Raw genomic sequence first — 14,082 nt, 5'->3', positions numbered from 1 at the left:
GGGATCAGCGCCGAATCGGGTGCTATTTTGGGGCTGATTTTTTTTGGGTCTTTTTTCTTGGTGCGCGCCCTCTCTCTGTCGTCCCGCCCTGGGCGCAAGACGATGTCGGAGAAACCGTTGATCGCGCGCGACTCTTCATCACGTCTTCGTCTCTCTGCGTCTCACCGCAAAAAGGGCGCTGGTGCCGGGTTCGCGGTGTCCGGCCGTGCTGATCGCTGCTCGGACTCGCCAATTGCACGTGAGGCCAGCAAACGTGAGCCGTGATGGAACGAGCCGAAGATCGACTTTTGCAATGAGATAAGCTCGCCTTCACGAAACTGTTCCGGCCAACCATAATTAGACACCTCTCGCTGCACCGCGCCGGGGGCCAGCTTTCGAGAGCGCGGTCGTGCCCGGGCTCACAGGTGCGCTGGCCATTCTTTTGCCCGCTTTGCTCGGCCAGCGATGATGGCATGATCGTGCCAGAGTTTCATCCGCCGTCAAACCAGAAACAATCGTGCCAACCGGGACGCGCAGGCCGCCAAACTCGAGCCGGCGCATCTTGTTCCCTTAGCGCATCATCACGCGCCACAAGCCATAATTATCGGCCTTTTTGCTATTGGACTTGACCGTCTTCAGCGTTGGCACCGTGGGCGACCCCCCCGGTTGCACGAGGAGGCGGTGCAGGGACCTGTCTTCTGTACACTGCCCCCCCTCCGACGTACTCTTCCCACAAGTTTGGCCTCGTCCTGCTCCCCCAACACCACCCGCCAGCCAGTGACAAGCCGCGCTCCGTTGCATAACCGCTACAAGGCAGGCTGCGACCGCAGTAGTGAGAGCCTGGTGGCCAAAGCTCCCGCTGTCCACGACCCGCCCATTCCAGTTCGACCCTCCTTTCCACACGGTAGCCACACCAGCTCGTTCCGCGACAGCCCGTATATATACACACACAATGAATAGCATTCCGAGGGGGAGATCCCCTTCCGCCGGCCATAGTGGCAACAGCCTCAGACGCAACACACCGTCGCCCAACTCCCAGGCCAGTCCGTTCCAGGCTCCCGCGTCTCTTGTAGGCGGAGACCAACCCGGCGCGTCCTTCACCACCACGACCGCGACGAATTCTTTTGGCAACGCCTTCGACGCCAGCCAGGTCTCCTTCGCCGCCGCCGCCGCCGCCGCCGATTTTGACTCTGGCGAAAATTCGTTCGCCCAGCAGCCCACATTTTCCCGGTCCGGTTACCTGGAGTCGAGTCTGCCTGAAGGTCTTACTGCCGGCGCCTCGTTCGACCAGCGAAACAACAACAACAACCTCTTCAACGACTTTGGGGCCTCAGCTCTGTCCGAAACGGGCCTTGACCCTCCTCTCTTTGCTGACCTGAACGACCCCAACGCTAGCTACTCCAACGCGAGTGCTCTCGATCCTGCTTTGATTTCCTCTCAGCCTAGTTCGCAATCTTCAAGCAACCTCATGAACCAAATGACGACTGAATCGCAGACGTCGCCCACCCCACCCCACCTCCTCGCTCCAGGTATGCAGCGACAGTCAAGCAGCAGCCCCCACGGCTCGCCGGCGTTGCAGCAAGGCTCTTTCCAACAACCCGGTCGCCACTCGCGCAACACGTCGCTCGATCCCTCAAGCGCAGCATATCCCCAAAACTGGAACGGGGTGGGATTCCAGCAGCATCGAAGGGTGCCATCCGATGCGCATTCCGACGTCTCCTCGTCGGCACATCCATCTCCCTTTCTAGGCAACGTGGATAGTTTTGACAACCACTCGCCCCTTCTCAACCCACAACAAGACCCCAGCATGTACCAAGACGTCATGCGCATCGGTCAGTTTTCTCTTAATGACCAGAATCAGCCGCACCCATACATTAGTCCAGGTCACAGTCCGCACGTGTCTCCGCGCCTAATACCACAGCAGCAACTCCCCACCTACACCTCGTCGGACACCTACGGCATGGCAAGCCTTGCCCCAGCCATGAGCAGCACCTACAATGGCAATTCGAATCTGGATATGTTCGCCGGCGCCGGACAGGAATCTTTTCCAGCGCTCAACCAGACCGACGCCATGTCTCCACCTGAGATCAGCATTCAGTTTGCTCCGCCCTCGCGGCAAGCGAGTTTTGAGCCATCGAGAGACGAAGGAAACAATGGCGCACTGAGCCCTCCAGATTCAAGTACGTGTTAAAAGAGACGTTAACGATGAGCAGCACGAAGCTAATATTGCGCAATTAAAGATCGAAGCAGAAATCGCATGCGAGCCAAGTCTGATTCGTCGCTTGGACCACGAAGCAATTCGGCATCGCCAAACAATCGCGACAGCAACGACATGCTCAAGCCTACAGCAGCGGGCGTAGGCTCACGTTCGCCCTCGCCCTCGGGCAAGAACAGGCGATCTTCGACTTCCAGCGTTCCCAACAGAGATTATCTCCTTGGCCTTGCGGACCCGAGTCGTGCTCCACCAGAAGGGCCCTCGGGTGAGCCGGGTTCGGGTTCGAAGAGGACACAGAAGCACCCAGCCACGTTCCAGTGCAGCCTCTGCCCCAAGCGCTTCACGCGTGCATACAACTTGCGATCGCATCTTCGCACGCATACGGACGAGCGCCCGTTTGTCTGCAGCGTCTGTGGCAAGGCGTTCGCCCGCCAACACGATCGCAAGCGCCACGAGAGTCTACACTCTGGCGAGAAGAAGTTCGTATGCCGTGGGACCCTCAAGGACGGTGGAAGCTGGGGCTGCGGACGCCGCTTCGCGCGAGCAGACGCTCTGGGACGCCATTTCCGCAGCGAGGCAGGGCGGGTGTGCATCAAGCCCCTCCTCGAGGAGGAAGCCATCGAGCGACAGGCGAAGGAGGCTGCGGCCGGTGGCATACCAATTGGCCAAGGCATGATGCAGCAACCAATGGGTTTCGATGCGTACGGCGGCATGGCGGGCGGCCAAGGCTGGGATCCAAGTATGGGAGGCGCGCCGCCAATGCCACTTCGATTGCCGACGGTGCTTCTGCAGCAGTATCCCACGTTAGGCAGCATTTGGGACACGTTGCCCAACAACGCTCCAGACTACGAAGACGACATAAGCGGAACGAGCGGCTTCGACGCAAGCGGTGGAGAGTTTGATGAAGAAGATTACAGACAAGGCCCGCAATCAGGATGGGCCAGTGATGTTGGCTACTGATGAATTTTGAGCTTCGCCCTTTGTCTTTGCTTTCCTGGCATTTTGCGCTTTTTTTTTGGGGGGGAGGACGTGTAGCCCACGTCGGCGCGTTGAATTTTCCTGATTTTTTTCCCCCTCTCTTGTCATGATTTACTCAGACTCGACGAGCTTCACATTGCACATACCCATGTTACTGCTCTTCTGCACGCTTTTTATCTTTGGAGATGTAACCAACGTATGTATATCTACATATACACACGCACTTTCTACGCTATGCAAACGTACGAAACGGCCTGCACTTATTATGTTTGGGGAACGGTAGGGCCATGCAAGGCTATGATACCACGCACCGCAGCGATTGCACCGGGAACATGCAATGAATGGCTTACGGAATACTCTGCTCGAGTTCACATGGCAGACAGCGATGTTTTTTTGCTTATTTTTGTTTTACGATGTCCATCTATGAACATTCTATGTTTCTCATAGAGCAGTAGACCAATGCTATGTAACTGATCGTATTCCCACACCAGATGTGCACCATGTCAGAATCGCGGCATATACGATACAGCTCGTCCAAAAGGAACCAGCCACTGCCCTTTCAACTAGCGCTGATAGGGGCCATACACAGTAGAGCGTCCAGCTGACGCGCCAAATTAAAGACAACCAGCTCCCTGTCGAATGTAGGGCAAGACGCGTCTTTTACGGTGGCATCGGAAGGGGCAAACCAGATCCCGGAAGCCCGATCCTGCACGACACCCGAGCGCGGAGAGCGGAGGCTGAAAGGGGTGGGGAGGAAAGGGGGAAAAGAGCGAAAGAACGAGGAAAGAAAATGAGTCAAAGCAAGAGCAGCCAGTAGCAGGAAGGTCGTAGCAACTGCAGCAGCAGTGGGCAGCGTGAAGTGACGGCGAAACGAGGTCGGATACAACCGAGAGATCAAAGGGAAAAGCCCGCGGCGCCGGGGCCGGACAGTCTCTTCTTTTTTCCCTTTCTGGACACGCCCTTCTCGGCACCCGGCACACAGCGCAAGCAAGCGTGAGAGCGTGTGGGAGACAGCGAGTGACACTGAAAAGCGCATGTGGGCCAATCACGTCGACTGCTTACCTAGGCCCTTCTCCCCATTGTCAGGCCTTTTTCTGGGTGTTCCGGCCGCTCATTTGTACTTGTTTTTTTTTTTTTTTTTAAACACCTTTGTAGAAAGGAAAAGAGCCCGAGCCTTGAGGCGGTGCGCGCATCTGAGAAACGGCGCTGTCGTGCTGCTGGCCTTTTGAAACCGCCCCGTCTGGCATTTCTCGAGCTGCTCTGACCGCCCGCTACTCCGCGTCTCTTTTCTTGTTTGTTTATTTCTTTTTCCTTTTTCTCTCTTGGACTTTGTTGAAAGCCGGCGTCTTTCGAAGTCGGCTCGGTCCCGTTGGAGGAGCCACGCTTCTATAGTTTGGCCTAGCCTTGTTTGCACGCTTCAATCGCGGCCCCAATCTCGACTCGTGCGGGACTGGAATCTGAAGTAGCGGATTGAACCTTGTGAGCGCTACAGGTCACTTGCGCAAGGACGCATCGCCACGACTCCGGTGGCATACCCGCTGTATCTGTTCGACTGGAGCGCCGACCATGTCGTTCTCTTCGCTGGTCTCCGACCTCACCTTCAAGGACAAGGAGCGCAGCTCCCGCGCGGAGACGTCCTCGACTCTGTCGCGAGCCAAGTCGTACGTCAGCACGGCGGCGACGAGCGTCAGCATATCCGGCGACATCTCCAGCCAGCTACATGGCGGATACAATCACCCTCTCGCGCGATCATGGCAGGCCGAGCGGCAATTGACCAAGGTGTGCGAGAGTCCTTGACGGTGGATCGCGGGGCGCACGCTGACATTTGTCTATCGTTAGAGCATGCTCATCTATCCGCTCTTCGTCTCCGACCAGCCTGACGAAGAGACGCTGATTCCCTCTCTCCCGAATCAATACCGCCGCGGCATTAACAAGCTCGTTCCTTTCCTGGAACCGCTGGTGCAAAAGGGCCTTCGCTCCGTGATCCTCTTCGGCGTTCCCATCGCGCCAGGTGTCAAGGACGTGTGGGGCACGGCAGCAGACGACCCAAAGGGCCCCGTCATTCAGGCGATCAAGCTCTTGAGAAAGAGATTCCGAGACCTGTTCATCTGTGCGGACGTGTGCCTGTGCGAGTACACGAGCCACGGCCACTGCGGCATCCTGAGAGAAGACGGCGGGCTGAACAACGTGCAGAGCGTGGAGAGGATCAGCGATGTGGCAATCGCATACGCCAAGGCGGGCGCCCACTGCGTCGCGCCGAGCGACATGAACGACGGAAGGATACGGGCGATCAAGTTGAAGCTGATTGAGGAAGGCATCGCACACCAAACTGTGCTGATGAGCTACGCCGCCAAATTTTCGGGCTGCTTATATGGGCCGTTCCGCGACGCCGCCGGTTCGTGCCCGTCGTTTGGGGACAGGAAGTGCTATCAACTCCCACCCGGTGGGCGTGGTCTGGCTCGGCGAGCGATCACAAGGGATGTGCACGAGGGTGAGTTTCTAGATCGTTCATGCGAGCACCGACCCCAACGCTGAGAGCATGGTTTTAGGTGCCGACGTCATTATGGTAAAGCCCGCGAGCCAGTATCTCGATATAATCAGCGATGCAAAACAGCTTGCCCCGGACCTCCCAATTGCCGCATGTACGTATCGGCCTGTCCTTTGCATGACCTTTTATCGTGTCTAACGTGGTGCAGACCAAGTAAGCGGAGAATATGCGATGATCCACGCAGGCGCGACAGCGGGCGTATTTCCTCTGAAAGACATCGTTTTCGAATCCCACGAGGGAATCCTGCGCGCGGGAGCTACAATAATAGTGACCTACTTCGTTCCGGAGTTGCTGGACTGGCTCACTACATGATCTGAGCACATCTTCGGCTGACAGACCGAAGGTCTCGCCGCCAATGAAAAGGCGTGACACAAATGAAAAAAAAAAAAAAAAAAACAAATCGTTTCCACTCATGTACAATATGATCAAGGGCGCAGATACTAGCATACTTCGAATTATGAATGATTTACGCGCTCATCCCTCTTCATCACGCCACATGAAGTCTTCTCATGCCGTGAAGGAGTAAGTCGTAATGTTGGTTTTAATGTCTAAGAACGCTTGACTCAAGTAGTCCTTAAGCTTGATTTGATATCCATCCAAGTTCCTCCCGCGACAGGTATATATGTCAATACAGAAAAATCCGTGTTCAAGTGCATCTCATTTCGTCAAAGAGTAGGGGTAACATTGCCCCGCTTGCCCCTTGTTGTAACCAAAGGGGAAGTGCGGTAAAGATTAGACCAGCTGTCCAAGGCAAGAAATAACATTCAAAAAAAAAAAAAAAGGACAGTGAACACGTCAGCGCTCTCACTGCGCGCGTCTCGTATTCCTTTCCGGGACGGCCTTCGACACAGTAGCGCCGCAATCTGCTCTCATGGTCCTCGCGCGGTCGCTATGCCGGACGTAGAAACGCGGTGAACGACGTCAGAGACTGGACGCGAGAAGCGGATCTTTATATATAAAGGGGTGCATCGCTTCGAAGGGGACGATCTTGAAAAGACGCCCGTCGTTTCCCGGCCGGTTCAAAACACAGAAACGGCCAAGGCTGCGATCACGAGGGAGAGATTCCAGAGACGAAGTAAAAAAAAAAAAAGAAAGAAAGAAAGAAAGAAAGAAAGATATTTGAGCAAAATCAGATATGTCAGATCTTGCGGCTCCCGTTCACGAGGCCGATGTCAAGCCTCACGAAGCGGTCGATCTCGAGGCGCTCGCTCGGCTTCCCATGGCGGAGACCATCCCCGACAACATTCTTGCCGCTGGCCTCGCGACACCGCCGTTCGTGTCTTTACCGGGCAGCCTGAACCTCAGAGACTTGGGCCTTCTCCCCCGCTCGCGCATCAAACCAGGGCTCGTCTACCGCTCGGGCTCTCTTCACAACATCCCCCCTTCCGCCTTCGCTCGTCTGCGCGACGAACTGGGCATCAAGTCCGTGTTCGACCTGAGACACCGAGGCGAGCGGCAACGGTTCCCGGAGCCGGGCATCGAGGGCGTGGACATGGTCTGGCTGGAATCCACGACGCCGGTGCGGCACGTCAACCCGTCGGATTACGTTGCCGGCGGCGGGATCCCCGGGTTCGTGGCAGACTACATCGAGATCTTGAAGCTCTTCGCCCCGCGTTACAGGCAGATTCTCGAGCGCCTGAGAGATCGGCCGGGGGAAGGCGTTCTCTGGCACTGCACCGCCGGCAAAGACCGGGCCGGAGTCATGGCCATTCTCCTGCATGGCCTCGTTGAGCATGACGTTGACCTGATCGGGTATGACTACAGCCTGACGAGGATAGGGGTTGAGCCTGAGCGAGAGATGCTGACTGCCGTGCTCAAGAACTGGCTCGGCGACGACGCGATGCGGCAGCCAGGGATCATCAACCTTGGGAGCACGAATCCTGGGATTGCAGCTGCCTTCGTGAGTGTGGTTCAGGAGGAGTACGGTAACTTTTGGAACTACTGCCGACAAGAGATGGGCTTGACGGAAGATGATTTGAAGCAGGTAGTTAGAAACATCAAGAGGGAGTAGAGGAGGCGATAGCTGTGTGTTTTAACATGCTTAGTATTTTAGCTTTGTCTGCCTCATTTGATAGGCTTTAGATATTCTGACATACCTATTCCGTTTTCTTAGAGCCTCATTACCTAATGTTGAAGTTGACAGTCGTCGAGCTCGACAGAATACTTGTTATCGCGGTATGGATGAGCACCATAAGGGAGGGCGTTATACTCGCAAACTGATGACCTTTTTCCCAGCATACCAGCTGCTCAGACTCAGTCTAGTCACCAGGAACTCCCTCGTGGAGGCATTGAGATTCACACAACAACTTGATAGGTACAGAATTCGCCCACCCTTTTATCCCATTCTAAAAAGGGTCAGGATCATACCAATCACCGACGTCTGCACCCCTCCTCGCTTCTCGCCTGACCCAGAAGGAGTGATAAGTACTGTAGTCTAGACCCAGCCCATCAGCGTTGGGAAGAAAGGCATCTTTTGTTCCTGGGGCTTACCGCGCTGGGTCGATATGCCCAAATCCTGAGCGACATTGATATACCCTTCGCTGTTGATGCTACGCTGCTTCAACATATCTATGCTTATTCTGCCTTGTGAACCATCTGCATCAATCCATCTGGATCGGCAGAACGGACATGTTACCGGTGCGGCTGAACGTTTTCTGCTCGCAGCCCACTGATCAAAGCATTCTAAGGAAAACAAAAGGCAAACATCAGTCGTCGCCCTGCCAAAAATCTATACGCAGAAGTCGCGGAAACCTACCTTTGTGGATGTTATTGCCACATGCGGCTTTGCAATACACGGTCCCTTCGAGACCGTCTTGGAACTCCATGAAGCAAATGGGGCACGTGTCTTCCTCGTGGATGGGTTTGCGATCGTTGTCGCACCTCTCCGCATCGACAGGGACGATGGGGGGTGCCTTGCTGAAGATTTCTCGAAGCTCACTTGCCAAGTAGGCCCTCTGCCAGTAGTTCGTGGCCTTCAACACGCGCACCAGAACGAAGAGAACGTGCTTGCACTCGTTGCCTCTTCTCGCGTGTGGGCAGTCGCCTGGAAGCACGTCATCAGCTATTCCTTCGTTCGAACGGGGCGAGAAGAGACGGACAGGAAGGTAACCGGTCGATTTTCACGGTGTATACGTTTCCAGTGCTTCCCGCTATCTTCAAAACTTCGGTGGGACAATCCTCGCTTCCTCCTCGCTGTCTATCCAGGCAAAACATGCTGATTGTTTTCATTAGTGCCTGGGGAATCGTCCGACGAGCTCCTGCGAGCTTACCGCTGGCTCAACGCCCTCTCATAAATTGCTTGAATAGAAGCGGGAGCAGTTTCTCTATATCTGGTCAAAGATTAGAGCGCTACAGCTCAGTTTGGGAAGGAGGCGTGAAGTTGCTCCATACCGCTTCAATCGTTGCTCTGCTGAGGACTTGTTTGTTTTCGTCTTTTTTGCTATGGGCCTCTTTATTTCAACTGGCTCATCATTAAGGTCCGTAGTGTTGCTTGATTGGAACTTGGATGGCTGCTCTCGTTTTGGATCAGCCTTGCGTTTTCGCTCTCGCAGATGGTGATGTGGGGAGGCATTAGTTCTACCAGCGGGGCTGCTCATATCGAAACGTATGTTTAGCAAGTAGAAATCAAAGGACTGAAAAGGCACAATAACACTAAAAACACTACGGAGGCAGATACTGATCAGAAATTTCGCTTGCTGGTCACAAGAGAACGTTCAGTCGCGCTGCTTTCGTTCCAGTGCCCTTTTCGTCCCCAATACTGTAAGTGGCAAAGCAGCACGGCCCATGACTCGCACAAGCTGCACTGTTTGCATGCGATCCATGTCCGATCGAGGCGTTAAGATCGCATCTCTATCAAATCCCATTGCTCCACCGTTCACACCAATATCCCAACTGTGGCTCGAAATGATATTTGGTGGTAAACATGCTCTCCTCGCTATGCCAGGAGCTACGTTGTAGTGCACTTCTTTGTTTGACAGCGACAGCCACGCTGCTCTTCCACTCATCATGACCACACTAGTGCCAGCTCAGCTGTCCTTCCTCGCTATCTACAATCCCGAGCTAGGCCGAACGGACGAAACATTCAGGGACCAAGTAGTATACTGGTTTTCGAGGTCGGTAAAGGAGCGTAGGAAAGATGGTGCAAGAGCTCTTCAGGACGATGAGAACGAGAAGCTCCGCCAAATCGGCTTAGCACAGGGCATGGTGGACTTTGCAAAAAGCTTCGCCAACGGGCAGCCGGTCGACAGCATCGACACAGAAAAAAGTCGCATCGTGGTACACGAGCTGGAGGCGAATTGGTGGATCCTGGCAAGTATTGATTTGACGAAGGTACCGACCAATGCGCAGCCTGCATCGAGTGATTCCAAGGGCAAAGAGCACGAGACAGCGAGCTCCAAGTATGAGTACTCTAGCCGTGAAGTAGCGCCAGCCCAGCTATTGCATCAGCAGATCGTCGATGGTCATCGCACCTTTTTGCTCCACAACGGATCCTCATTGTCGGCCCTACACAACAAGCTCTCGAGGCAAAAGTTTTGCGGCTTGCTGGAGAGATTCTGGAATCGATTTTGTCACAACTGGGATGTTCTGCTGCATGGGAATCCTGCCGTTGAGGTGTTTGGGGGACTTAAGCTTGCTGCTGGCGGCGAGCTCGGAATGGGCGTTGGCGAAGAAGAATGGGGCAGTGGGGAGAGGGAGGTCCTGGAAGACTTTGCAAAACGGACAGACGGTTTGGTGGATCTGACTGTCTCACGGTTTGGGGAGCCATCTAGTGCACAAGTTGGTGGATTAAAACTGTCTGCATCCAAAGGGCAAAATGCACAGGGTTTGAAAGAGCTGGATATATGGCTTGGCGCTGGGAATCATGCTCAAGCTGGCGATGGTATTGTCTTCTCCGGTGTAGGGGCACTTTCTCGAGCATCTCTTCGGGATATCAGCCGCTGGACTCAAGACATCTATGCATATGGAGAGTCTGCATATGGCGTTGGTTTATCTCCAAGCAACGATAGACGTAAAAGAAAGCGACGGCAGCCTGCAGCACCAGCTGATAAACATTCATCAGAGTCTCTGGCGCAAAATAGGAACAAACCACCAATACCACCAAAAGTCAAAACACCTCCAGGCATACCACCACCCATCGTATCTGCTGTAGAGAGATCATTGGAGCGAGCTACGTCGTCTCATGATATAAGAAAGGCGAAAGCGGCTCCAGAACGGAAAGATACAGAAAAAGACGAGTCTTCGATATGGACAAGATATCTTACCCTCGGCTACGGCTCTGCCTGGGGTACAAATAGAAATTCGACTCCAATCAAACGTGAGGACTCGACAACACTCGATATAGAAGCCGAACATGAACCAGAACCTGTCCTGCGCCAGGTAGATCCGGAGCCCGAGGCAGAGGCTGATTCAGACCTGGATCCCGAGGCTGAATTAGAAAAACGTTTGAAGACACAAATGGAACTTGAGCAAAACGGCCATTTCTTAATTGGTCTGAAGGGAGAACTGAACGACGAAGCACATTTAGTATCAAATGACTCGGGGGATGACGAATGGAACCAACGCACATCCGTACGCACACTCCATGTCGAAATAGTGAAGGATAAGCGTCAAGAACTTGAGCTAGATCCATCGCCGTTAGAGACACCTGGACCGCCCACCACGTCATCTGACAAGCCAAAACGCTCCAGAGTACGTGTGATTGTCTATGTGCATCGACCATTCATTTACACATTTTTGTTTCATCCAAGCACAGAAAGTTTGTCACTTCCCAGCTTTTACAGGAACTTGCACACATTCTTCGCTCCTCTACACAAGCCGCTAAGTGCAAGCACGTCACCTGCACACGTTGCATCTCGTATAGCGGCAGCGACTCCAGAATCTGTCCCCCCGTCGACAACATCCTTCAAACCAGGGAGCCAAAACCAGCCCATTTTCGATCTAGTGTATGATCCGAAAACACTCACTATCCACGCCAGTATACCAAACATACCGGTGCCTGGCTCTTTAGCAGCAGAGGGTCTGACATTGGCTCCAGGAGGCAGTGTGATACCTGAGGGATGGACAAGGGCAGAGGCGCTCAACGTGCACTCGGCAATCCTCGAAATTATTCGCAGCACGCGACCTATGCCTGGGGTGGTTGGCGAGGCCGGGGAGCGTGAGCTTGAGAGGAGTGTCAAGACGGGACGGGGCTGGTGGGTTGTCTGGATGCGCCTCGATGATAAGGCGCACCTTGAAAAGCAGCAGCAACAGCAACCCGAAGCTGAATTTGAAACATTATCCACTGATGCCACCCCAACCTCCAAGACCTCGATGATAGATGCTGAAAAAGGATATTTCCCCACTCATGACGACGAAACGGACCCAGATATAGCTGTGCTAGCGGACTCTCGAGAGGCGATTCTGGTACGTCGAGCACGCGACGCGGCGCCTTCGGGCAAGAGCAAAGCACGTGCTACAAGCGGAATATGGAGTCTAGGTATAGGTGGAGGCGGTGATTCGAGCGGCAAGGACACTGGGAGCGGATGGGGGCCAGCCAGGCTTGCCGAGGGAGTTGGTGTGGATGCCAGGAAGTATGTTGAGGGATTGTTGAGCCTCAATCGATGACCGCGATTCGGGGCGAGTTTGGGTAACCATGACATCCACAACTCTACGCTTAGAGAGACACCTGGCCACACGATCACTCTGCCCTGGATGAAGGCATAGGTAGAATGCACGCTGCCATAAAGTGGTCGCGAAAGCTTTGACAAACTGATATTACAATGATTCCATACTTGATTCATCTCACTGTCTGACTCGACAGGTTGGCTGATTTATGCCTCCTTGGCCGATGAAGAACCGCCTGTTGCCCAAACAAAAGCCTTTGGTTGAACGACCGTCGTCAAAAAAACGAGAAAGTTGAAAAATTCATACTCTTACGCTGCACAAAACGGCATCGCACTTTAACTCTGTTGCTCGTCCCAACGCGTGCGTCGGCCGGGGGTGGCTACGCCGTCTTCTTCGCGCCAAAAATGTCGTCTAACAAGCCATTGAACAGCCTTTTTATCTCGCTCGTCTCCTCGACAACTGCCCCAGCCTTCGATTTGAGTGCACTCGCCACCCCCTCGAAGTCAATTGCGTTGTTGTCAACGACGTCGGTAAATGCGGAGGGGGGAGCGACGTGGGTCGAATCTGCGGAGGCAAGGCTGATCTCCGGGCGCATGACCTAGATAGCGCGTCGGTTAGCACGACAGCGGAGGACGAAAACAAGACAACCAGGCATAGCGGTGGTGTTACGTACAATCTCCTCTTCCTCCTTTGTGTAGTTCGTTTTCGTGCTCTGGGGGTACAAGCTCTCAGGCAGAAGAGGCACGCGCACAGTTGGCGCCGGCATTCCCGCATCCGGATCGAAGTCAGGAAGGTATGCGAAGTCAATCGTACTCGAATCGTTGACCGCCTTCAACGAGCGCGAGGTGTTGAACTGCCTGCTGGGCGCTGCAGCCGTTGCCTTCGATTTCTCGGCCGCCGCATCGTCGATTGCGGCTTGCACACGGGTAAGGGATGGCTTTTGGGTGGTCAAGTACGGCGAGGCCTCGACATGCTGGGTTATGCGAAGACCACGGGATTGCTGAGTAACAGTGGACGTAGACTTTGAGATATGCTTGAGAGCGCGAAGAGAGCTCGCTCTTGAGGCGGCCATTGTGTAGCTTGTGCTTTGAAGGGGGATGAGGAGAGATTTGAGATACTTTCTGTTTCGGCGAAGATAGACTTCACAAGGATTCAGACCCGTGGATAGAAGTGGTGTGAGGGCGGAGTCCGAAGAGCGAGAGGGGTAGGTGATCAGCAGATTGTATACAGACGGGTCACGGGCGTCCGTGTCCGAGAGATTGGTAATGGTGCGTAAGATTGGTGTGAGCGTGCAGGAGAGACTACGGAGTTTAAGAAGTCCGCTCAAAGGAGCGGTATACGGTGGCTTATTATGCAGATGAATCGTAAGGAGAGGGACATAGGGCTGAGGTCATCAGTGCGGTGGCTTCGTTGATACATGGACTTGTAGCAGAGTTGAGCCAAGGAAACCCAGATTCTCAGCCTCACTGTGTCCAGATTTTTTTTGCGTACTCGTCGCACAGCTCACTTTCAACAGCCTGTGACCCATTGCGAAGACCATTATCATCGCGGCTTGATTGTCTTCTTGCCACGGGGCCGTACGACGGTGACGACCACAGTTTTGTTGGAACTGGTCGTTGGCTGCTCAACGCCTGTTGAGATAGCACAGAAGTGGATCGACGGCAGGAGCTGGGGCCACCTCAACGCTTAGGTCGAACCTTCTGCATTGCGGGGAAAGGGGACTTTGGACGCGTCACTCGCTGTTCCTGAAGCTTCGCCA

At 54.3% G+C, this 14,082-nt stretch overlaps 6 protein-coding genes across 10 annotated transcripts; 4 read left to right on the top strand and 2 right to left on the bottom strand.

Moving 5' to 3' along the window:
• The first annotated feature begins 714 nt into the window (after positions 1-714).
• PV09_03810 (uncharacterized protein) lies at positions 715-3,650 on the top strand. The gene is made up of 2 exons (XM_016357062.1): positions 715-2,159; positions 2,220-3,650. The coding sequence occupies exons 1-2, from the start codon at positions 932-934 to the stop codon at positions 3,152-3,154; spliced, it is 2,163 nt and encodes a 720-aa protein (XP_016215151.1). The 5' UTR covers positions 715-931; the 3' UTR covers positions 3,155-3,650.
• A 649-nt stretch (positions 3,651-4,299) lies between these two features.
• Positions 4,300-6,276, top strand: PV09_03809 (uncharacterized protein). Its single transcript, XM_016357061.1, has 4 exons — positions 4,300-4,951; positions 5,012-5,663; positions 5,722-5,814; positions 5,869-6,276. The coding sequence occupies exons 1-4, from the start codon at positions 4,739-4,741 to the stop codon at positions 6,030-6,032; spliced, it is 1,122 nt and encodes a 373-aa protein (XP_016215150.1). The 5' UTR covers positions 4,300-4,738; the 3' UTR covers positions 6,033-6,276.
• Positions 6,277-6,812: 536 nt separating this feature from the next.
• Positions 6,813-7,811, top strand: PV09_03808 (uncharacterized protein). Its single transcript, XM_016357060.1, has one exon. The coding sequence runs from the start codon at positions 6,856-6,858 to the stop codon at positions 7,729-7,731; it is 876 nt and encodes a 291-aa protein (XP_016215149.1). The 5' UTR covers positions 6,813-6,855; the 3' UTR covers positions 7,732-7,811.
• PV09_03807 lies at positions 6,858-9,436 on the bottom strand. 5 transcript variants are annotated; one of them, XM_016357056.1, is made up of 7 exons: positions 9,111-9,436; positions 8,990-9,049; positions 8,819-8,934; positions 8,476-8,763; positions 8,211-8,402; positions 7,817-8,154; positions 6,858-7,760 (listed from the first exon to the last, which is right to left on the bottom strand). In XM_016357056.1, exons 1-6 carry the CDS (start codon positions 9,314-9,316, stop codon positions 8,066-8,068), a joined length of 951 nt encoding a protein of 316 aa, XP_016215145.1. In that variant the 5' UTR covers positions 9,317-9,436; the 3' UTR covers positions 6,858-7,760; positions 7,817-8,065. The 5 variants fall into 5 exon arrangements, with proteins under 5 accessions (XP_016215145.1, XP_016215146.1, XP_016215144.1 ...); XM_016357057.1 differs by having other exon boundaries at positions 6,858-7,743; XM_016357055.1 differs by having other exon boundaries at positions 6,858-8,154.
• Positions 9,437-9,585: 149 nt separating this feature from the next.
• On the top strand, positions 9,586-12,498 carry PV09_03806 (uncharacterized protein). The gene has a single exon (XM_016357054.1). It carries the CDS (start codon positions 9,726-9,728, stop codon positions 12,321-12,323), a length of 2,598 nt encoding a protein of 865 aa, XP_016215143.1. The 5' UTR covers positions 9,586-9,725; the 3' UTR covers positions 12,324-12,498.
• PV09_03805 (uncharacterized protein) lies at positions 12,311-13,914 on the bottom strand. The gene is made up of 2 exons (XM_016357053.1): positions 12,997-13,914; positions 12,311-12,921 (listed from the first exon to the last, which is right to left on the bottom strand). The coding sequence occupies exons 1-2, from the start codon at positions 13,393-13,395 to the stop codon at positions 12,703-12,705; spliced, it is 618 nt and encodes a 205-aa protein (XP_016215142.1). The 5' UTR covers positions 13,396-13,914; the 3' UTR covers positions 12,311-12,702.
• Positions 13,915-14,082: the final 168 nt, after the last annotated feature.

This window comes from Verruconis gallopava (genome assembly GCF_000836295.1).
Source record: "Verruconis gallopava strain CBS 43764 unplaced genomic scaffold supercont1.10, whole genome shotgun sequence".
NCBI classification, from domain to species: Eukaryota; Fungi; Ascomycota; class Dothideomycetes; order Venturiales; family Sympoventuriaceae; genus Verruconis; species Verruconis gallopava.
The sequence above is the reverse complement of the archived record's forward strand: the minus strand, read 5'-3'. Positions and strand labels throughout refer to the sequence as shown.